Source organism: Coregonus clupeaformis, unplaced genomic scaffold, assembly GCF_020615455.1.
Source record: "Coregonus clupeaformis isolate EN_2021a unplaced genomic scaffold, ASM2061545v1 scaf0617, whole genome shotgun sequence".
NCBI lineage: Eukaryota > Metazoa > Chordata > Actinopteri > Salmoniformes > Salmonidae > Coregonus > Coregonus clupeaformis.
In genome coordinates, this window is record NW_025534072.1 from 3,687 (window position 1) to 28,911 (window position 25,225).

At 43.6% G+C, this 25,225-nt stretch overlaps 1 protein-coding gene and 1 pseudogene across 1 annotated transcript; both read right to left on the bottom strand.

Moving 5' to 3' along the window:
- Nucleotides 1-13,494: 13,494 nt before the first annotated feature.
- Nucleotides 13,495-15,474, bottom strand: LOC121554534 (signal-regulatory protein beta-2-like). The gene is given in 7 exon segments (XM_045216135.1): nt 13,495-13,638; nt 13,763-13,789; nt 13,791-13,813; nt 14,158-14,286; nt 14,411-14,761; nt 14,878-15,240; nt 15,392-15,474. Coding segments are annotated over 7 exon segments (1,083 nt in total). The 5' UTR covers nt 15,438-15,474.
- A 1,416-nt stretch (nt 15,475-16,890) lies between these two features.
- Nucleotides 16,891-23,487, bottom strand: LOC121562309 (annotated as a pseudogene).
- Nucleotides 23,488-25,225: the final 1,738 nt, after the last annotated feature.

The window sequence follows — 25,225 nt, forward strand, 5'->3', positions numbered from 1 at the left end:
CTTATCCAGAACGCTGCAGCCCGTCTGGTGTTCGACCTTCCCAAGTTCTCTTATGTCACCCCGCTCCTCCACACACTCCACTGGCTTCCAGTTGAGGCTCGCATCTACTACAAGACCATGGTGCTTGCCTACGGAGCTGTGAGGGGAACGGCACCTCCTTACCTTCAGGCTCTGATCAGACCCTACACCCAAACGAGGGCACTACGTTCATCCACCTCTGGCCTGCTAGCCCCCTACCTCTACGGAAGCACAGTTTCCTTGCACAGCCCAGTCAAAGCTATTCGCCCAATGGTGGGAACAAGCTCCCCCAAGACGCCAGGACAGCGGAGTCACTGAACACCTTCCGGAGACACTTGAAACCCTACCTCTTTAAGGAATACCTGGAATAGTATAAGTAATCCTTCTTCCCCCACCCCCCATAACATTTAAAAAAAATAGCAAATGACAAAAAATGACAAGAAAAATAAATTAAACAGGGTGGTTGTCCCACTGGCTATCATAAGTTCAATGCACCAATTTGTTAGTCGCTCTGGATAAGAGCGTCAGCTAAATGATGTAAATGTAAATGTAAATGTATTTACATTTCTGTATTTTTATATAAAAAGGCAAAATTTCAGAAATTACCTAAAATGCATGAAAAACGATGTGTATTTACCATTACATAAAAACTATTGGTGTCTCTGTATTGAATTGCGAAATGAATGTGTTTTTTTATCTAAAAAGTATAAAAAACACAAAGATCTTCCATATCATCTGTAATCTGTTGATACTCTTTATTGTGATTCTAAGATTAATAATTACAGGAGGCGTAATGAAGGAGCGTCTTACTATTGGTCTTCAAGAAAGGAAGTCAGGATGACAGGATAAAAAACAAAGAGATGAGAGCTAGTAGCTAGGCTAACAGTTGGTAGTGGTTTCCAATATCTGAAGTAAAGTTTTAGGCGAATAGTACTCAAGTAGCTGAGTAACTTTAGGGAAGTAAGTAGGCAGAATATCTGTCCAAAATGAGGTGCATTGTACCGGTGTGCAATAATGATGGTGTTGGAGTCGTGCCTGGCCATGCAGTCATGGGTAAACAGGGAGTACAGGAGGGGGACTGAGCACGCACCCCTGAGGGGCCCCCCGTGTTGAGGATCAGTGTGGCAGATGTGTTGTTACCTACCCTTACCACCTAGGGAGGCCCGTCAGAATTCCAGGATCCAGTTGCAGAAGGAGGTTTTTAGTCCCAGGGTCCTTAGCTTAGTGATGAGCTTTGAGGGCACTATGGTGTTGAACGCTGAGCTGTAGTCAATGAATAGCATTCTCACGTAGGTGTTCCTCTTGTCCAGGTGGGAAAGGGCAGTGTGGAGTGCAATAGAGATTGCATCATCTGTGGATCTGTTGGGGCGGTATGCAAATTGGAGTGGGTCTATGGTGGTCTGCTTATTATAGACTCTGTCAGGGACATGTTGAAAATGTCAGTGAAGACACTTGCCAGTTGGTCAGCGCATGCTCGGAGTACACGTCCTGGTAATCCGTCTGGCCCTGTGGCCTTGTGAATGTTGACCTGCTTAAAAGTCTTACTCACATCGGCTACAGATAGCTTGGTCACATAGTCATCCGGAACAGCTGATGCTCACACTGATCTCACACTGATCACTCCAGTCTCCATGGGTGTAAATTATTCCTGGATGGGATTCTTTTGAGTCATGTCTGAACCAATAGACATTGTGTTCTCCTGCACAGCTCTCAGTGTGTATTGTAAAGTTCAGATTCACAGAGTCTCCTGGCTGGACTGAACCAGAAACAGATTGCTGGAGCACAGTCATGTTTCTGGACCCTGAACCTGATAAGAAAGATGATATGTTTCAATGTTTGAACTTAACATTTGCTGAATACATACAATGATATGTGATTCTGTAAATACCTGATATAAAATGTTAGTAGATGTTAAGTCCCCTATATAGGGGACTTTGAGTGGTTTTGGACCGGTTCTGACTGACATGTTGGTGTATAAAGCGCTTTGTGAACGTCCTAGGGTTCAGTACTTTATAGTGCAAGAAGGCCCCATCTGTCTGATCTCTGCTACCAGTGTCAGCGGAGCTGACTTGAAGTGTGAGGTTTCCCACCCAACATTTGCAGAGGTAAATTACATGTCACTTTTTCTGGCCTATCAAGACAAAGAATCAATTTGCTCTCCCTCTGAGCGAAGGAGCCCAGCCAGAGAGAGAGATGACATATGAAGGGGGACAGTCTGAGTAGGGTCTATCTGAGGGCCACAGACTGGGGGCCCACCAAGTAGTGTCACGCGGAGTTGGGTTCAACAGGGTCTGGCTCCAGCGGATTTGTGTACTAGCTAGCAGAAAATGCTCTGTCATATGAAATGGGGCCAAATTTATATTGTCACTAAATACAGTGGCTTGCAAATATATTAACCCCCCTTGGCATTTTTCTATTTTGTTGCCTTTCAACCTGGAATTAAAATTGATTTTGGGGTTTGTATAATTTGATTTACACAACATGCCTACAACTTCGAAGATGCAAAATATTTTTTCTTGTGAAACAAACAAGAAATAAGACAAAAAAACAGAAAACTTGAGCGTGCATAACTATTCACCCGCCCCAAAGTCAATACTTTGTAGAGCCACCTTTTGCAGCAATTACAGCTGCAAGTCTCTTGGGTTATGTCTCTATAATCTTGGCACATCTAGCCACTGGGATTTTTGCCCATTCTTCAAGGCAAAACTGCTCCAGCTCCTTCAAGTTGGATGGGTTCCGCTGGTGTGCAGCAATCTTTAAGTCATACCACAGATTCTCAATTGGATTGAGGTCTGGGCTTTGACTAGGCCATTCCAATACATTTCAATGTTTCCCCTTAAACCACTTGAGTGTTGCTTTAGCAGTATGCTTAGGGTCATTGTCCTGCTGGAAGGTGAACCTCCGTCCCAGTCTCAAATCTCTGGAAGACTGAAACAGGTTTCCCACAATAATTTCCCCTGTATTTAGCGCCATCCATCATTCCTTCAATTCTGACAAGTTTCCCAGTCCCTGCCGATGGTGTTCTCAGGGTGATGAGAGGTGTTGGGTTTGCGCCAGACATAATGTTTTGCTTGATGGCTAAAGAGCTCAATTTTAGTCTCATCTGACCAGAGTACCTTCTTCCATATATTTGGGGAGTCTCCCACATGCCTTTTGGTGAACACCAAACATGTTTGCTTATTTTTTTCTTTAAGCAATGGCTTTTTTTCTGGCCACTCTTCCATAAAAGCCCAGTACTGTGGAGTGTACGGCTTAAAAGTAGTCATATGGACAGATACCGCAATCTCCGCTGTGGAGCTTTGCAGCTCCTTCAAGGTTATCTTTGGTCTCTTTGTTGCCTCTCTGATTAATGCCCTCCTTGCTTGCCTGGTCCGTGAGTTTTGGTGGGCGGCCCTCTCTTGGCAGGTTTGTTGTGGTGCCATATTCTTAAAATTTTTTAATAATGGATTTAATGGTGCTCCGTGGGATGTTCAAAGTTTCAGATATTTCTTTATAACCCAACCCTGATCTGTACTTCTCCACAACTTTGTCCCTGACCTGTTTTTGTCCCTGACCTCTTTGTCCCTGACCTCTCACCGTCCCCCTACTCACAAGGCAGGCAATACGCTTGACCTCATCTTCACTAGATGCTGCTCCTCTACTAATCTCACTGCAACTCCCCTCCATGTCTCCGACCACTACTTTGTTTCCTTTTCTCTCTCACTCTCCTCCCACACTACTCACTCTGCCCCTACACAGATGGTAATGCGCCGCCGCAACCTTCGCTCTCTCTCTCCCACTACTCTCTCCTCTTCCATCCTATCATCTCTTCCCTCTGCTCAATCCTTCTCCCTCCAATCTCCTGATTCTGCCTCCTCAACCCTCCTCTCCTCCCTTTCTGCATCCTTTGACTCTCTGTGTCCCCTATCCTCCCGGCCGGCTCGGTCCTCCCCTCCAGCTCCGTGGCTTGATGACTCATTGCGAGCTCACAGAACAGAGCTCCGGGCAGCGGAGCGGAAATGGAAGAAAACTAAACTCCCTGCCGACCTGGCATCTTTTCCCTCCCTCCTCTCTACATTTTCTTCATCTGTTTCTGCTGCTAAGGCCACCTTCTACCACTCTAAATTCTAAGCATCTGCCTCTAACCCTAGGAAGCTCTTTGCCACATTTTCCTCCCTCCTGAATCCTCCCCCCTCCTCTCTCTCTGTGGATGACTTCGTCCAACCACTTTGAAAAGAAGGTTGACGACATCCGATCCTCGTTTGTTAAGTCTAATGACACTGCTGGTCCTGCTCACACTGCCCTACCCTATGCTTTGACTTCTTTCTCCCCTCTCTCTCCAGATAAAATCCTGCGACTTGTGACTGCAGGCCGCCCAACAACCTGCCCGCTTGACCCCATCCCCTCCTCCCTTCTCCAGACCATCTCCGGTGACCTTCTCCCCTACCTCACCTCGCTGATCAACTCATCCTTGACCGCTGGCCATGTCCCTTCCGTCTTCAAGAGAGCGAGAGTTGCTCCCCTTCTCAAAAAACCAACACTCGACCCCACTGATGTCAACAACTACAGAGCAGTATCCCTTCTTTCTTTTCTTTCCAAAACTATTGAGTGTGCCGTCTTTAGCCAACTCTCTTGCTATCTCTCAGAATGACCTTCTTGATCCAAACCAATCAGGTTTCAGGACTGGTCATTCAACTGGAGACTGCTCTTCTCTGTGTCACGGAGACTCTCCGCACTGCTAAAGCTAACTCTCTCTCCTCTGCTCTTGTCCTTCTAGACCTGTCTGCTGCCTTTGATACTGTGAACCATCAGATCCTCCTCTCCACCCTCTCCGAGCTGGGCATCTCCGGCGCGGCTCACTCCTGGATTGCATCCTACCTGACCGGTCGCTCCTACCAAGTGGCGTGGCGGGAAGCTGTCTCCGCACCACGTGTCTCACCACTGGTGTCCCCCAGGGCTCGGTTCTAGGCCCTCTCCTTTTCTCCCTATACACCAAGTCACTTGGCTCTGTCATATCCTCACATGGCCTTTCCTATCATTGCTACGCTGACGATACACAACTAATCTTCTCCTTTCCCCCTTCTGATAACCAGGTGGCGAATCGCATCTCTGCATGTCTGGCAGACATATCAGTATGGATGACGGATCACCACCTCAAGCTGAACCCTGGCAAGACGGAGCTGCTCTTCCTCCCGGGGAAGGACTGCCCGTTCCATGATCTCGCCATCACGGTTGACAACTCCGCTGTGTCCTCCTCCCAGAGTGCGAAGAGCCTAGGCGTGACCCTGGACAACACCCTGTCGTTCTCCGCCAACATCAAGGCGGTGACCCGCTCCTGCAGGTTCATGCTCTACAACATTCGGAGAGTGCGACCCTGCCTTACACAGGAAGCGGAGCAGGTCCTGGTCCAGGCACTTGTCATCTCCCGTCTGGACTACTGCAACTCGCTGTTGGCTGGCCTCCCTGCCTGTGCCATTAAACCCCTACAACTCATCCAGAATGCCGCAGCCCGTCTGGTGTTCAACCTTCCCAAGTTCTCTCACGTCACCCCCCTCCTCCGCACACTCCACTGGCTTCCAGTTGAAGCTCGCATCCGCTACAAGACCATGGTGCTTGCCTATGGAGCAGTGAGGGGAACGGCACCTCTGTACCTTCAGGCTCTGATCAGTCCCTACACCCAAACGAGGGCATTGCGTTCATCCACCTCTGGCCTGCTGGCTCCCCTTCCTCTGCGGAAGCATAGCTCCCGCTCAGCCCAGTCAAAACTGTTTGCTGCTCTGGCACCCCAATGGTGGAACAAGCTCCCTCACGACGCCAGGACAGCGGAGTCACTCACCACCTTCCGGAGACATTTGAAACCCCACCTCTTTAAGGAATACCTGGGATAGGATAAAGTATTCCTTGTAACCCCCCAAATTGTAAAGTGGTTATCCCACTGGCTATAGGAGTGAACGCACCAATTTGTGAGTCGCTCTGGCTGAGAGCGTCTGCTAAATGACGTTAATGTGCCCTTGAGCAAGGCACTTAACCCTAATTGCTCCTGTAAGTCGCTCTGGATAAGAGCGTCTGCTAAATGACTAAAATGTAAATGTAAATGTAAATGTCTGTTTGGAGAGCTCCTTGGTCTTCATGGTGCTGCTTGCTTGGTGGTGCCCCTTGCTTAGTGGTGTTGCAGACTCTGGGGACTTTCAGAACAGGTGTATATACAGTGGGGAAAAAAAGTATTTAGTCAGCCACCAATTGTGCAAGTTCTCCCACTTTAAAAAAGATGAGAGAGGCCTGTAAGTTTCATCATAGGTACACGTCAACTATGACAGACAAATTGAAAAGAAATTTCCAGAAAATCACATTGTAGGATTTTTATGAATTTATTTGCAAATTATGGTGGAAAATAAGTATTTGGTCAATAACAAAAGTTTCTCAATACTTTGTTATATACCCTTTGTTGCAATGACACAGGTCAAACGTTTTCTGTAAGTCTTCACAAGGTTTTCACACACTGTTGCTGGTATGTTGGCCCATTCCTCCATGCAGATCTCCTCTAGAGCAGTGATGTTTTGGGGCTGTCGCTGGGCAACACGGACTTTCAACTCCCTCCAAAGATTTTCTATGGGGTTGAGATCTGGAGACTGGCTAGGCCACTCCAGGACCTTGAAATGCTTCTTACGAAGCCACTCCTTCGTTGCCCGGGCGGTGTGTTTGGGATCATTGTCATGCTGAAAGACCCAGCCACGTTTCATCTTCAATGCCCTTGCTGATGGAAGGAGGTTTTCACTCAAAATCTCACGATACATGGCCCCATTCATTCTTTCCTTTACACAGATCAGTCGTCCTGGTCCCTTTGCAGAAGAACAGCCCCAAAGCATGATGTTTCCACCCCCATGATTCACAGTAGGTATGGTGTTCTTTGGATGCAACTCAGCATTCTTTGTCCTCCAAACACGACGAGTTGAGTTTTTTACAAAAAAGTTCTATTTTGGTTTCATCTGACCATATGACATTCTCCCAATCCTCTTCTGGATCATCCAAATGCACTCTAGCAAACTTCAGACGGGCCTGGACATGTACTGGCTTAAGCAGGGGGACACGTCTGGCACTGCAGGATTTGAGTCCCTGGCGGCGTAGTGTGTTACTGATGGTAGGCTTTGTTACTTTGGTCCCAGCTCTCTGCAGGTCATTCACTAGGTCCCCCCGTGTGGTTCTGGGATTTTTGCTCACCGTTCTTGTGATCATTTTGACCCCACGGGGTGAGATCTTGCGTGGAGCCCCAAACCGAGGGAGATTATCAGTGGTCTTGTATGTCTTCCATTTCCTAATAATTGCTCCCACAGTTGATTTCTTCAAACCAAGCTGCTTACCTATTGCAGATGCAGTCTTCCCAGCTTGGTGCAGGTCTACAATTTTGTTTCTGGTGTCCTTTGACAGCACTTTGGTCTTGGCCATAGTGGAGTTTGGAATGTGACTGTTTGAGGTTGTGGACAGGTGTCTTTTATACTGATAACAAGTTCAAACAGGTGCCATTAATACAGGTAATGAGTGGAGGACAGAGGAGCCACTTAAAGAAGAAGTTACAGGTCTGTGAGAGCCAGAAATCTTGCTTATTTGTAGGTGACCAAATACTTATTTTCCACCATAATTTGAAAATAAATTCATAAAAAAATCCTACAATGTGATTTTCTGGATTTTTTTTCTCTCAATTTGTCTGTCATAGTTGACGTGTACCTATGATGAAAATTACAGGCCTCTCTCATCTTTTTAAGTGGGAGAACTTGCACAATTGGTGGCTGACTAAATACTTTTTTCCCCCACTGTATATGCTCTTGGTATCAAACTTAGTTGTGTGCCTTAGATATCTTTGGCCCACCCCATGCAGCAGTTACAGTTCTCCTGATGACCTATAGGAGGACTGTTATACATAGAACAGATCTTGATATGTACCAGGGGAACAGGGGTGGAGCATTATGACTGTACATAGGGGAATCACTTACAGGATGAAACAGGTCTATTGTATGTCGGTCGCATTAACTATCATTCACAGAATCATGCTCTAAATGAAGTGTAACACCTGATAGTTTAGTAGGGGTCAGTGGTTTACCTGGGTGGATAGGGCTCTTAGCTGTAGCCTAGTATACATTGATACAACTTCTACTTTAAACTCTGTAAATCAATAATCGTAGTTCAAGAATGAAGATGAACATGCTTTTTAGTACAGGACTCGGCTTAAACTGTGTCTGGGAAACTGGCCCATGTGATAAGATAGAGGCTATATAGCATGCAGTATGTCAGTGGACTGTGTTTCTAATTGTCATGGTCGTGATCAACAATGTAAGCATGAGAGAAAACACACTGACACCACGTAGACATCCTGCTGAAACCACATAGTGAGTGAAAGGCCAACCAGGCCTATCCAAAGCAAAGAGACGGCCTTGTCTTGAGCTCACAGCAGAACAAAGTGCTCAGGTATCTGTGAACAGCTCACTGAGTGCATGATGCGTGGGTGGGTTTAGCATGGTAACAGTAGGTAGTCTCTGCAGAAGCCCTCTGGACAAACATTCATACAGGCATACTGTATGTACAGAACCCAAGAGATGGAATTGTCACGCCCTGGCTCTGGGGACTCTTTAATGTTGAGCCAGGGTGTTAGTTCCTATGTTTAGTTGTTCTGTGTGTTTATTATAGATAGTTTAGATCTATGTTGGCCAGGGTGGTTCCCAATCAGAGGCAGCTGTAGCTCGTTGTCTCTGATTGGGAACCATACTTAGGCAGCCTGTTTTGCACAGTTGATTGTGGGATCTTGTTCTGTATAGGTTTGTGTTGGTGAGCCTTTAGACTTCACGTATCGTTTTGTTGTTGGTATTAAGTACTCATTAAAAGATGTACGCCTATCACGCTCGCGCCTTGGTCTGCCTCTTACAACGATCGTGACAGGAATAAGTCTATTTTAGTCCCTATCAGTTGTTTAAATACTGTATATATTTATTAATGCAAAAAGAAGGCACATTCTGTACACAGGGATTTCAGGAGAGCAGTTCAATCAATTAACACATACAGCATAAGCAAGGATGATGATGCTCAATTGAATTAGAAGTCGCAGGGGGAGTACTTGCTTCCATTTTATTAAGGCTTTCCAGTAAATTTTGGAAAATTGCTGCAGGGACTTTTTCCATTCAGCCACAAGAGCATTAGTGAGGTTGAGCACTGATGTTGGGTGATTAGGCCTGGCTCGCAGTCAGCGTTCCAATTCATCCCAAAGGTGTTCGATGGGGTTGAAGTCAGGGCTCTGTGCAGGCCAGTCAATTTCTTCCCTACCGATTTCGGGAAACCATTTCTGTATGGACCTTGCTTTGTGCACAGGTGTATTGTCATGCTAAAACAGGAAATGGCCTTTCCCAAACTGTTGCCACAAAGTTGGAAGCACAGAATCGTCTAGAATGTCATTGTATGCTGTAGCGTTAAGATTTCCCTTCACTGGAACTAAGGGGCCTAGCCCGAACCATGAAAAACAGCCCCAGAACATTATTCCTCCTCCACCAAACGTTACAGTTGGCACTATGCATTGGGGCAGGTAGCGTTCTCCTGGCATCTGCCAAACATAGATTAGTCCGTCGGACTGCCAGATAGTGAAGGCGTGATTCATCACTCCAGAGAACGCGTTTCCACTGCTCCAGAGTCCAATGGCGGCGAGCTTTACACCACTCCAGCCGCCACTTGGCATTGTGCATAGTGATCTTAGGCTTGTGTGCGGCTGTTCGGCCTAGGAAACCCATTTCATGAAGCTCCCGACAAAGTTATTGTGCTGCTGTCGGGTGCTGACGTTGCTTCCAGAGGCAGTTTGGAACTTGGTAGTGAGTGTTGCAACCGAGGACAGGCGATTTTTATGCGCTACGCGCTTCAGCACTCGGCGGTCCCGTTCTGTGAGCTTGTGTGGCCTAACACTTGGCGGCTGAGCCGTTGTTGCTCCTAGACGTTTCCACTTCACAATAACAGCACTTACAGTTGACCGGGGCAGCTCTAGCAGGGCCGGAATTTTACAAACAGATTTTTAGAAAGGTGGCATCCTATGAAGGTGCCACGTTGAAAGTCACTGAGCTCTTCAGTAAGGCCATTCTACTGCCAATGTTGGTCTATGGAGATCGCATGGCTGTGTGCTCAATTTCATACACCTGTCAGCAACGGGTATGGCTGAAATAGTCGAATCCACTAATTTGAAGGGGTGTCCACATACTTTTGTATATATAGTGTATGTACATGGATGAACATGTGTGGGGTAAACACCTACACAATTAAACAAGTACATTTTATGTCAGTCTTCCATTCCTTGTATATTATTCACAGAAACATTCACTAAGTGTAACACCTGAGTGTGCCATGCCAGATTGGACACCCCAGCCAATCAACTAATTTGACACACTTTATCTAGTCTGTTTTACTCTGTGGTTATTGTGGTTCTAAAAGGAAGCAATCTATCAGAAGGAGGATGCTCCTCTATTGGTCTCCTTCTCACAGAGCACCCTACAGTAGTCGTTGTGCTTCACAAGGCATGTCTGTTTGAGAATGTACTGAACGTTCTTCCATCACATCATCCCAAAATGGCCCCTCCCCTGGACCACAAGTTAGAATAGATGGTGCTGTATCACAAATGAGATGCTTAACTCAGAGGGTTCAAATAGGGTTCATTAGCAGTTATTTGTGGTTTGGAACTGATTTCAGATAACGAAATATATATTACAGTCAGTTTTATAAATAACTGTTTTGCTGTGGCTGTAATCTGTCTGGTGCAACATGAACAACAAGTAAATATAGTGAGAACAACAGTGACACCACATAGACATCCTGCTGAAAACCACATAGAGACACAGAGACACAGAGAGCAGGTAGGAGGGTCCAATGTGCACAAAGCCAGCAGGCCCACCTAACCGAAGCGTAGATACGACCTCATCTTGGGCTTACAGAAGACTGCAGAGTACCTGTGAACTTGTTCACTGTGTGGGGGTGGGTGTGAGTGACATGCTATCAACACAATTAAAAGAGGACAACACATTACAGAGGAGAGATTACTTGAATGAATAGGTTGTCTCTCATACAGTGAGGGAAAAAAGTATTTGATCCCCTGCTGATTTTGTACGTTTGCCCACTGACAAAGAAATAATCCGTCTATAATTTTAATGGTAGGTTTATTTGAACAGTGAGAGACAGAATAACAACAAAATATCCAGAAAAACGCATGTCAAAAATGTTATAAACTGATTTGCACTTTAATGAGGGAAATAAGTATTTGACCCCTCTGCAAAACATGACTTAGTACTTGGTGGCAAAACCCTTGTTGGCAATCACAGAGGTCAGACGATTCTTGTAGTTGGCCACCAGGTTTGCACACATCTCAGGAGGGATTTTGTCCCACTCCTCTTTGCAGATCTTCTCCAAGTCATTAAGGTTTCGAGGCTGATGTTTGGCAACTCGAACCTTCAGCTCCCTCCACAGATTTTCTATGGGATTAAGGTCTGGAGACTGGCTAGGCCACTCCAGGACCTTAATGTGCTTCTTCTTGAGCCACTACTTTGTTGCCTTAGCCGTGTGTTTTGGGTCATTGTCATGCTGGAATACCCATCCACGACCCATTTTCAATGCCCTGGCTGAGGGAAGGAGGTTCTCACCAAGATTTGACGGTACATGGCCCCGTCCATCGTCCCTTTGATGCGGTGAAGTTGTCCTGTCCCCTTAGCAGAAACACACCCCTAAAGCACCGTTCTCATGATCATTGCAACTCCACGAGGTGAGATCTTGCATGGAGCCCCAGGCCGAGGGAGATTGACAGTTCTTTGTGTTTCTTCCATTTGCGAATAATCGCACCAACTGTTGTCACCTTCTCACCAAGCTGCTTGGCGATGGTCTTGTAGCCCATTCCAGCCTTGTGTGGGTCTACAATCTTGTCCCTGACATCCTTGGAGAGCTCTTTGGTCTTGGCCATGGTGGAGAGTTTGGAATCTGATTGATTGATTGCTTCTGTGGACAGGTGTCTTTTATACAGGTAACAAGCTGAGATTAGGAGCATTCCCTTTAAGAGTGTGCTCCTAATCTCAGCTCGGAAGGGGTCAAATACTTATTTCCCTCATTCAAATGCAAATCAATTTCAACATTTTTATATGCGTTTTTCTGGATTTTTGTTGTTATTCTGTCTCTCACTGTTCAAATAAACCTACCATTACAATTATAAACTGATCATTTCTTTGTCAGTGGGCAAATGTACACAATCAGCAGGGGATCAAATACTTTTTTCCCTCACTGTACTTATTCAACTATCACTGGAAATCAATTTTTAAAAATTACACGTAAAAACATGAGTCATTTTCTTCGTCATATAGAGAGCACTCTACTACCACTTTTATTTTGAGTGATGCTGTGGCTCCTCCTGTTAACTAAGCTACACTTTATAATAACTTAGTTGATGTTGGTAGTAATGATCCAGTGATGATGACTACCTAGCCTGTTTGATGCATGTGACGCTATGATGCTGATATGGATTCATAACATGATACAGATGTGTAATATGCATATAATAAATGTATGTATTACTTTGTTATAGATTCTTAACAGCCACACAGAGTCTTTGTTGGGCCTTTGTTGACAGATATTATGACTACACACATTAACTACCTCAGGAAATACGTTTTCAACGCTTGTTCGTCAAATTAATTAACAATTTGAACATATTCACAACTTCTAAATGTTGCTGCGTCTCTGCTGGTGAAGCAGTCGCAGGGGACTTCCATGTAACCTGCTGCTCCCTATCGACAGATAAATGAATTGCAGTCCTCCAAGGTGCACTTCTACATTCACATTTTGTCAATAGTTTGTGAAAAGTCCTCAGTCACAAAGTGTACATTGTCCTGTCTGAAATCAGTCGCTCAACAATATAAAAACTGTTCAAAGTATATTCACCTAAGCTGTTTATTTTAGTTCAGGCTTTTCTCATGAAGAGAGTGAGTTGTGCTCTTAGTGACATGGTTGTTTGTGGTTTAGATGCAGGTGTTTGTAGAGAGCGCATGGTGAGGACTGTAGGTCATTGCTGGGGGTTAAAGATGAGTTTAGCTGAGAGTTAAATCTATTTAGGGCATTCAGAATACCACAGAGATCTTTTCAGGATACAGTTAAAAAAGATTTTGAGACAAACTTAAACACCAGTCAATAGATGCATTTTTACAGTGTATTATGCAACCAAACATACCTTTGTTACATTGAGCATAAGCCTAATATGGTTGTTGCATACTGAATCTGTGGGTAAAATTTAAAGAGAGAGAAACATATGAATGCAAACCAAACAATGCCTCTGAATGAAAGCAGTTGAATGTTTTATTGGATCTAAAATGCACAACAGTATCAATGTTAAAATGAGCTCGACAGAATACTATTACAACACACAATGAACAGCCATAGTTATACATACAGTGTAGAAAACACAAAATCAATGCAAGTTATTAAAGATCAAAAGTTGACGTTTCAGTCCATGTTTTTGCACCTCACCCCAGAATACACAGTGTCTCTCTCCATGGTGCCCCTCTGTCTCTGGGTCTTTGGCTTCTTGTGGATGACATTCAGAGCAGCGTAATGGACAGACGTGAGTGTGTCATCATCTTTTTGATCCTAAGAGGAATAGCAAAACAAATTCCAAAGACATCAGGAAATTACCTGATATTTTGACAGAAGGATCTGTTTACAGTTCATCAAACTCATAAAAACATTTTTTTTCACTGTATGGTCTGGATACCTGATTATAAGAACTGGGGACTCCCCGGACCACTTGACTGAGGGTCCATTCCTTTTAGACAAACACATGGTGGAATTATCATCAACATCATCTTTATCATCATCATAAACCTCATCATCATCATCATCATACAATGAATTAACCCAGTTTCATGACTAAAATTTACATTTTACAGACGCTCTTATCCAGAGCAACTTACAGGAGCAATTAGGGTTAAGTGCTTTGCTCAAGGGCACGTCAACAGATTTTTCACCTAGTCAGCTCGGGGATTAGAACCAGCGACCTTTCGATTACTGGCACAACGCTCTTAACCCCTAAGCTACCTGCCGCCCCAATGTGTAATGTATACCGCCCCAACAGTTTAAGCATATATTGTGGGCAATGATAACACTTACCTCTACACAGCAGAGAGGTTTTCTTGGTCATCTTATACAAAACACAACCAAGGACAATGATGAGGATGACACAAAGAGCCAACACTACACCCAGACAGTACACCAAGAGAACATGGTCCTTACAACCATCTGTAGAAATACAGACAGTGATAGAGGAAATTCAGGACTTTTTGTTCAACCAGGCATACAATTTATTCACAGCAATGTTAAAGAATGTTAGACATTTTCAGAAATGTCAGAAATATAACTTTACGGTCAATGTCCAGCTTGGTCCCGTTTCCAAACAGTATCTCCCCACATGAGGCCACAGCACAGTAGTAAGTCCCAGCATCAGAGAGGCTGAGGTTCCTCTTGGGGAGGTTGTAGACACAGCTCTGTGTAGGAGACCCAGCCTCAGGGCTCTTCTCACACTGATCACTCCTGTCTCCATAGGTGTAAATGATTCCTGGACGGGATTCTCCTGAGCCATGTCTGAACCAATAGACACTGTGTTCTCCTGCACAGGTCTCAGTGTGTATTGTACAGTTCAGAGTCACAGAGTCTCCTGTCTGGACTGACTCAGACACAGGCTGCTGGAGAACAGACATGCTGTTGGACCCTGAATCTGAAGAGAGTGAGTAAGATCATGGTGTGTACATTCAATTTTCCTCCAAATTCATTAATTTACAATTATAGGAACACACTTCAGTATTTAACATTTTTAAAAGGAACTGATGTTACCTTTCACAAATATAACTGTTCCTTCTCCAAATTTGACATCACTCGCTATCATACTACCACAGTAGTATGTAGCTGAGTCCCCTGACTCTATCTTGGAGATGGTCAGGTTACAGCTGTCAACTTCTCTCTTCACACTCAAACGTTTATTCTCCGTAAAAGTCCTTGTCAAAGTTGTTGGAATATGTATTTTTTTTTCGGGATAAATTGATACTGTCATGAGAAGAGGTTTCTGTCCAACAGTTTGCTTGAACCAAGAGACTTTGATCAAATCAGATCGACAAAAGCAAGTGAGAGATACACTTTGTCCAAGGTGTGTAACCATCACAGGGTCTGGTTGGATTACATTTTTGTTAAGTACACAACCTGTGAAGCAAACAAACTAAATAAATGAAAGACAAAGGTATAGTACAGAATGATACATTATTATCATTATTCAGACTACATGGTCATTCAATTGGATTCAAAAAGACTGACATAAAAAGTACAAGGATCCACATGAATATTTCTTACTTACCAAAATTGGTGTAAAACAAAAAGATTGTCCAATATATAATCATCATTTTAATGTCCTTTCTGCACTGTATAGTGGTGGGTCTGACAACGGGGCACCTTTTATATGATGACACTCATCGGGTAGTCATTATGAAGTAGGCGGAAACACTGAACAAAGTGATTTCATTGGCTCTCTGAATAGGCATAAACCATCTGATAAAAACTACAATCTAACGTGTCCTGTGGCATACCATAGTTAGAGCAGCCCTTCAAATGACTTAAAGTCAGAGTTACTGGTTTGTATTTTTTCATCATTTGGGTCGGTGGCTGAGACTAGTGGTACATATGTCCTCTTTGACATACACAGGGGTTTACATTGTATTTCTCACTTCATGTCTGTAGAAGGCAGTTCAAGCTTTCAGGAGGAAATTAATTCTGGTGAGGTTGGCACCTTTTTGACAAAATAAAGATGTGATCCTTTGATACCTGGTGCAAATAAATGGTAAGAATTGGGCCATTAAACTTCGAAATAAAAACATGTTTATTGAAATATCAAACAAGCATAAAGGCAGGTTACAGCTATTATCATCAAAAGGAAGAGTTCAGACATTTGCAAAATTATTATATAAATGTTGTTCATACAAAAACAAATGTATGCAGTCAGTCAACCTCATCCAATAGGCCCCTGCAAAGGCATCCTACAGCAAATAAGAAATGTAGAGTATATAATCGCCAGTTCACACAGGCACAATCAACATCAAAGTGGAGTTCAGAGGAGGGGTGGGGCTGATTCTTATTGGATGACCCATACATGTCAAGTCCTGTCTTGATGACTCACACAAGAGTAGATGGTTTCTTCCTCTCTCTGTTCTCTCTCTCTCCTCTGTCTCCTGGGATTGGTACTCTTCTTGTCAGGGAACTTCAGGGCGGTATAGTTTAGGGCAGCATCATCACCGTGGAGTTACACTATGGGGATGAAACACAGACTCACTCAATTCAGAATCTGGGTCAAATCTAATGCTGTAATATTTAGCTTTAATACTGTTATCCAGTCTCACTCTTGATACAGCAATTTTGCTAACCTGTTGGTCTGAGGTGTTGGCATGAGGATTCCCATACTGGCTCTGCTGAGAAGGGGTCCCCGCTAAAAGAAAAATGACAAAACATTTAAAACACTTGAAACCTCCTCTTGTTTACTTATTAAAAGGCATACTACCATGTATTATTTTCTTCTGAATTAAGAAATGAAATCAGAGTACCTGTAAATAGGTTGATGTGAGTGAGAGGGGGTGTTGCTGGCATGACAAGAGAAAAAGCTGTTCGTCACTGCAACATAAAGATGCTTGGGTATGGCCTAAATAAATACATTCAACTTCCTTTGTCTTGATTATAGTTAAATGCTTTATTCATCATATCACAAGTAAGTCACTGTCAATGAGTTTGGAAGAGAAGCAATGCACCTAATTCATTACAGTTACAGCTAATAAAGTTAACAATTAAGGCTGTGTCATTCATCCAGTTCTACTGTCTGATCCCAGAGTACACCATCTCCTCCACCTTGTTGCTTCTCTGTCTTCTAGACCTGTTCTTCTTGTTGCTCAGATTCAGAGCTACATAATGGAGACTGTCTGCATCTTGGGCCTGTGAAGAACAATTATAAAATGGGGGAAGTATTACTATATGTTTTTATTGTAACCACTTTCAAACTTCCCTTTTATGGTAAAACAACATCAGGAATTCTGTTTACCCTTGCATCTGAAGAAGAGACTGCTGGACCTCTTGTCTGAGAGACGGGTCCTGAAAAGAAAGACAGAAAAGATAAAGATACAACTACTTCTTCCACTACAGATACAGCTGGTGAAATAAAAGAATATAAACTTTTCTGAAGGACTGTACCTGCTACATACAGTGGGGAGAACAAGTATTTGATACACTGCCGATTTTGCAGGTTTTCCTACTTACAAAGCATGTAGAGGTCTGTAATTTTAATCATAGGTACACTTCAACTGTGAGAGACCAGAAAATCCAGAAAATCACATTGTATGATTTTTAAGTAATTAATTAGCATTTTATTGCATGACATAAGTATTTGATCACCTACCAACCAGTAAGAATTCCGGCTCTCACAGACCTGTTCGTTTTTCTTTAAGAAGCCCTCCTGTTCTCCACTCATTACCTATATTAACTGCACCTGTTTGAACTCGTTACCTGTATAAAAGACACCTGTCCACACACTCAATCAAACAGACTCCAACCTCTCCACAATGGCCAAGACCAGAGAGCTGTGTAAGGACATCAGGGATAAAATTGTAGACCTGCACAAGGCTGGGATGGGCTACAGGACAATAGGCAAGCAGCTTGGTGAGAAGGCAACAACTGTTGGCGCAATTATTAGAAAATGGAAGAAGTTCAAGATGACGGTCAATCACCCTCGGTCTGGGGCTCCATGCAAGATCTCACCTCGTGGGGCATCAATGATCATGAGGAAGGTGAGGGATCAGCCCAGAACTACACGGCAGCACCTGGTCAATGACCTGAAGAGAGCTGGGACCACAGTCTCAAAGAAAGCCATTAGTAACACATTACGCCGTCATGGATTAAAATCCTGCAGCGCACGCAAGGTCCCCCCTGCTCAAGCCAGCGCATGTCCAGGCCCGTCTGAAGTTTGCCAATGACCATCTGGATGATCCAGAGGAGGAATGGGAGAAGGTCATGTGGTCTGATGAGACAAAAATAGAGCTTTTTGGTCTAAACTCCACTCGCCGTGTTTGGAGGAAGAAGAAGGATGAGTACAACCCCAAGAACACCATCCCAACCGTGAAGCATGGAGGTGGAAACATCATTCTTTGGGGATGCTTTTCTGCAAAGGGGACAGGACGACTGCACCATATTGAGGGGAGGATGGATGGGGCCATGTATCGCGAGATCTTGGCCAACAACCTCCTTCCCTCAGTAAGAGCATTGAAGATGGGTCGTGGCTGGGTCTTCCAGCATGACAACGACCCGAAACACACAGCCAGGGCAACTAAGGAGTGGCTCCGTAAGAAGCATCTCAAGGTCCTGGAGTGGCCTAGCCAGTCTCCAGACCTGAACCCCATAGAAAATCTTTGGAGGGAGCTGAAAGTCCGTATTGCCCAGCGACAGCCCCGAAACCTGAAGGATCTGGCGAAGGTCTGTATGGAGGAGTGGGCCAAAATCCCTGCTGCAGTGTGTGCAAACCTGGTCAAGACCTACAGGAAACGTGTGATCTCTGTAATTGCAAACAAATGTTTCTGTATTAAATATTAAGTTCTGCTTTTCTGATGTATCAAATACTTATGTCATGCAATAAAATGCAAATTAATTACTTAAAAAATCAAACAATGTGATTTTCTGGATTTTTGTTTTACATTCCATCTCTCACAGTTGAAGTGTACCTATGATAAAAATTACAGACATCTACATGCTTTGTAAGTAGGAAAACCTGCAAAATCGGCAGTGTATCAAATACTTGTTCTCCCCACTGTACGTATATCATTCATTTATTTGGTTTGGACTTCACTTACCCCTACACTGCAGATACTTTCTCTTGATTGTGATGTTCGTGATGCTACCAAGGACAATGATCAGGATAAATGAGAGACCCAATGCAGCACTCAGGAAGTACACCAAGAGAAGAGGGTCTGCAACATTGTCTGGGAAAATGATTGGACGTTTTCTTATGTGATCTAAATAACTAGCACTGTGTACAGTTGGACACAATAGATTATACAATAGATATAAACAGAAATGTAAGATGTATCACCTACCCTTGATCTCCAGCTTGGTCCCGTTTCCAAACAGTATCTCCCCACATGAGGCCACAGCACAGTAGTAAGTCCCAGCATCAGAGAGGCTGAGGTTCCTCTTGGGGAGGTTGTAGACACAGCTCTGTGTAGGAGACCCAGCCTCAGGGCTCTTCTCACACTGATCACTCCTGTCTTCATGGGTGTAAATGATTCCTGGACGGGAATCTCCTGAGCCATGTCTGAACCAATAGACACAGTGTTCTCCTGCACAGGTCTCAGTGTGTATTGTACAGTTCAGAGTCACAAAGTCTCCTGTCTGGACTGACTCAGACAGACTGCTGTACAACGGTGGTGTTTCTGGACCCTGAACCTGACAAAAAGGTTTTCATGTCAGTAAATGTGTTTCCTATTTTGTGTCCTAACTCAACATTTGCTGAAAACTTAAGCTACAGTAATATGTTATTGTGGGATTACCTTACATTTAATTAAGACATTGTATATCCAAAATGTAAAATGCAACAATGCTCATGATTATAGTTACAGAACACTCGATTCTAGTTATATTCTCTCTAAATTCAGATGTTGTACCTTTAACAATGAGAATTGCTCCTTCTCCAAATCCACCTTGTTGGAATAAGAACTCCCACAATAATTATTGCTGAATCTGAGAGCTGCATGTCTGAGATCCTTAGGTGTTTTATTCCTTTGCCACTTTGCACTAAGTAGTGAGGGTTGCCTTCAAATTCATTGTGGAATGTGGCATTATTGTCATAACTGTAGAATGTTGTCATGAGCTGAGGATTGTCAGCCAATGTTTGCTTGAACCACAAGAAGTGCAGTGCCAAGTTGCCTTCATGGAAGCATTGCAATGTCACTGTGTCTCCTATGTTGGCTGAAACAAGGTGCATGGCTGATGATTGTACCCCAGCTAGAATACACACAAAGACAGATATGAATTACATCAATAAAGTTCCTGGTTGACTTCAAATGTATGGTGTACCCCCTATAAGCACAGAAATATATAAGTTGGACCTACCCATCTCCCTGAGAAGTGGAAATATCAGGCAGAGTGTGATGATCATCTTTGAAGTTAGTAACTGTGTCTTGAGTGGAAGAAGTCTACCCAAGTAAAAAAAAAGAAATCAACAGTGGGCTATTTGGTGATTGGTTAAACTGGACACGTCATTTTTGTTGATGCCTTATCCAGCCCACCATAAACTGAGAATCACTTACTGTATATAATCAATGCTAAAAGTGGACCAATGCTAGTAATTTGCAACAACTGGCTGGATGAAAGCTGTCTAATACTCTGTTAAAACTCTTATCTGGATAGATAGTCTGTGTAAGACCAATCAAAATATTATCCAACAACCTTTTTTTCCTTCTTGGAAATCATACTTTACCACCCCATTTACCATCACAGGTTAATTTATATTTTTAAATACGTTTTTCATGTAGTTTTTACAACAACAAAAAATTAGCATACATTATACAGTGCATTAGGAAAGTATTCAGACCCTTTGACTTTTTAAACATTTTGTTACATTACAGCATTATTCTAAAATTGATTACATAAATAAAAAATCTAATCAATCTGCACAAAATACAACATAATGACAAAGCGAAAAAAAGGTTTTTAGATTTTTTTTGCAAATGTATTACAAATAAAAAAGAGAAATACCTAATTTATTTAGGTATTTAGACCCTTTGCTATGAGACTCAAAATTGAGCTCAGGTGCATCCTGTATCCATTGATCAGAGTCCCCCTGAGGTAAATTCAATTGATTGGCCATGATTTGGAAAGGCACACACCTGTCTATATAAGGTCCCAGAGTTGACAGTGCATGTCAGAGCAATAACCAAGCCATGAGGTTGAAGGAATTGTCCAAGAACACAGTGGCCTGCATCATTCTTAAATGGAAGAAGTTTGGAACCACCAAGACTCTTCCTAGAGCTGGCCACCCAGCCAAACTGAACAATTGGGGGAGAAGGGCCTTGGCCATGGAGGTGACCGAGATGGGAGAACCGTCCAGAAGGACAACCATCTCTGCAGCACTCCAACAATCAGGCCTTTATTGTAGAGTGGCCAGAGGAAAGCCACTCCTCAGTAAAAGGTACATAACAGCCCGCTTGGAGTTTCACAAAAGGCACCTGAAGGACTCAGACCATGAGAAACAAGATACTCTGGTCTTATGAAACCAAGATTGAACTCTTTGGCCTGAATGCCAAGCGTCACGCCTGGAGGAAACCTGGCACCATCCCTTTGGTGAAGCATTGTGGTGGCAGCATCATGCTGTGGGGATGTTTTTCGGCGGCAGGGACTGGGAGACTAGTCAGGCTTGAGGGGCAAGGCGAACGGAGCAAAGTACAGAGAGATCCTTGATGAAAACCTACTCCAGGGCGCTCATGACCTCAGACTGGGGTGAAGGTTCACCTTCCAACAGGACAACAACCCTAAGCACACAGCCAAGACAATGCAGGAGTTGCTTCTGTACAAGTCTATGAATGTCCTTGAGTGGCCCAGCCAGAGCCCGGACTTGAACCCGATTGGACATCTCTGGAGAGACCGGAAAATAGCTGTGCAGCGAAGCTCCCCATCCAACATGACTGAGCTTGAGAGGATCTGCTGAGAAGAATGGGAGAAACTCCCCAAATACAGGTGTGCAAAGTTTTTAGTGTCATACCCAAGAAGACTCAAGGCTGTAATCGCTGCAAAGGTGCTTCAACAAAGTACTGAGTAAACGGTCTGATTACTTATGTACATTTTATATTTTGGGTTTACATTTTTATTACATTTGCAAAAATTTCTATAAACCTGTTTTTGCTCTGTCATTATGGGGTATTGTATGTTGTTTGATGATAAATAAAATCAATTTAATCAATTTTTGAATAAGGCTGTAACTTAACAAAATGTGGAAAAAGCTGTCTGAACACTTTCCGAATCCACTGCATGTACTTGTATACTCTTGGTATCAACATCAGTTGTGTGCCTTAGACATCTTTGGTTCCACCACATGCAGCAGTTACAGTTCTCCTGATGATAAAGCAAGACAATTTTATGTCAGTCTTACTTTCACTATCATTCACAGAAACATGAAGTGTAACACCTGATAGTTTAGTAGTGGTCAGGGGTTTTACCTGGGTGGGTAGGGCTCTTGTCTGTAGCCTGGATACACCTTCTACTCTACACTCTGTAAACTAATGATTAAAGTTCAAGAACTGATAAAACCTATGATCTTGTAAGTGATAAGATACTGTGTTAGTCTAGATGGAGCTGTGTTTCTAATTGTCATTGGCGTGAGCAAGGAAGAAAGAAAGTAACTGACTGACACCACATAGACATCCTGCAGAAAACCACAGAGTGTGTAGTAGGCCAGCAGGCCTGTCCACAGCGTAGAGATGGCTTCATCTTGAGCTCACAGCAGACCAAAGTGATCAGGTAACTGTGAACAGCTCACTGAGTGCATGATGTGTGGGTGGGTTTAGCATGGTAACAGTAGGTAGTCTCTGCAGAAGCCCTCTGGACAAACATTCATAAAGACATTCTTACTCAAGTAGTATTTTACTGGGTGACTTTCACTTTTACTCAAGTATGACAATTGGGTACTTTTTCCACCACTGTTGTCTGATAAGCATGCAGTACATTATCAAGCATACATTACATATACAGTATGTAGCTGTACATGCCCTTGGGATCAAACTTAGTTGTGTGCCTTAGACTTGGCCCCACCCCATGCAACAGTTACGGCTCTCCTAATGACCTATAGGAGGACTGTTATACATAGAACAGAACTTGATATGTACCAGGGTGAACAGGGGTGGAGCATCATGAGTGTATATGGGGGAATAACTTACAGGATAAAACAAGTCTATTTTATGTCAGTCTCATTAACTATCATTCACAGAATCATGCTCTAACTGAAGTGTAACACCTGATAGTTTAGTAGGGGTCAGGGGTGTACCTGGGTGGGTAGGGCTCTTAGCTGTAGCCTAGTATACATTGATACAACTTCTACTTTAAACTCTGTAAATCAATTATCGTAGTTCAAGAATGAACATGAACATGCTTTTTAGTACAGGACTCGGCTTAAACTGTGTCTGGGAAACTGGCCCATATGATAAGATAGAGGCTATATAGCATGCAGTATGTCAGTGGACTGTGTTTCTAATTGTTATGGTCGTGATCAACAATGTAAGCATGAGAGAAAACACACTGACACCAGGTAGACATCCTGCTGAAACCACATAGTGAGTGAAAGGCCAACCAGGCCTATCCAAAGCAAAGAGATGGCCTTGTCTTGAGCTCACAGCAGACCAAAGTGTTAAGGTACCTGTGAACAGCTCACTGCATGATGCGTGGGTGGGTTTAGCATGGTAACAGTAGGTAGTCTCTGCAGAAGCCCTCTGGACAAACATTCATACAGGGATACTGTATGTACAGAACACACGAGAAGGAATAAGTCTATTTTAGTCCCTATCAGTTGTTTAAATAGATATTTATTAATGCAAAAAGAAGGCACATTCTGTACACAGGGATTTCAGGAGAGCAGTTCAATCAATTAACACATACAGCATAAGCAGGGATGATGATGCTCAATTGAATTAGAAGTCGCAGGCTAATATTTTTCTAATGCAATACGAGCAACTAAGCAATCTCAATAAATCATCATTTGCAATGTATAGCAATGATACAGTATCTCCTACTTTACTCAATAACCCATCTCTAGTCTATTGACACTGGCCTTAGCTTGATCTATTTCCTGATGAGGTAGATGATGATGAAGATGATCAGGCAGCAGAGGAGAACTCCAGTTCTGATGATGGGGAGAAGGTCCAGGATTCTCATCTGTGGATCAACGTCACAATCTGAAATAATAAAATGTATCTTTCCATGACGTAGACTGATCAGGTGAAAGCTATGATCCGTTATTGATAAAACTTGTCAAATCCACTTCAATCAGGGTAGATGAAGGTGAGGAGACACGTTAAAGAAGGATTCTTAAGCCTTGACACAATTGAGACATGGATTGTGTGATTCAGAGGATGAATGGGCAAGACAATAGATTGAAGTGCCTTTGAATGTTGTATGGTAGTAGGTGCCAGGCCCACCGGTTTGTGTCAAGAATTGCAACGCTGCTGGGTTTTTCATGTTCAACAGTTTCCTGTGTGTATCAAGAATGGTCCACCACCCAAAGGACATCCAGCAAACTTGTCACAACTGTGGGAAGCATTGGAGTCAACAGCATCCCTGTGGAAAGCTTTCAACACCTTGTAGAGTCCATACACAGACGAATTGAGACTGTTTGAGGGCAAAAGGGGGGTTGCAACTCAATATTAGGAAGTTGTACACAGGGGCATTGCCATGCTGAAAAGGAAAGGGCCTTCCCAAACTGTTGCCACAAAGTTGGAAGCACAGGATCATCTAGAATGTCATTGTGTGATGTGTTTGTAAGATTTCTCTTCACTGGAACTAAGGGGCCTAGCCTGAACCATGAATAACAGCCCAAGACCATAATTCCTCCTCCACCAAACATTACAGTTGGCACTATGAATTGGGGCAGGTAGTGTTTTTCTGGCATCCGCCAAACCCAGATTCATCTGTCTGACTGCTGTATAGTGAAGTGTGATTAATCACTCCAGAGAACACTGCTCTAGAGTCCAATGGCGGTGAGCTTTGCACCACTCAGCCGACACTTGGCATTGCGCATGGTGATCTTAGGCTTGTGTGCGGCTGCTCGGAAATGGAAACCAAACAGTTCTTGTGCTGACGTCGGGTGCTGACATTGCTTCAAGAGGCAGTTTGGAACTCGTTAGGGGAGTGTTGCAACCGAGGACAGAAGATTTTGACACGCTGTGCGCTTCAGCACTCGGTGGTCCCGTTCTGCGAGCTTGTGTGGCCTACCACTTCTCGGCTAAGCCGTTGTTGCTCCTAGATTTTTCCAATTCACAATACCAGCACTTACAGTTGACCGGGGCAGCTCTAGCAGTGCAGAAATTTGACGAACTGACTTGTTAGAAAGGTGCCACGTTGAAAGATACTGAGCTCTACATAAAGGCCATTCTACTGCCAATTTTTGTCTATGGAGATT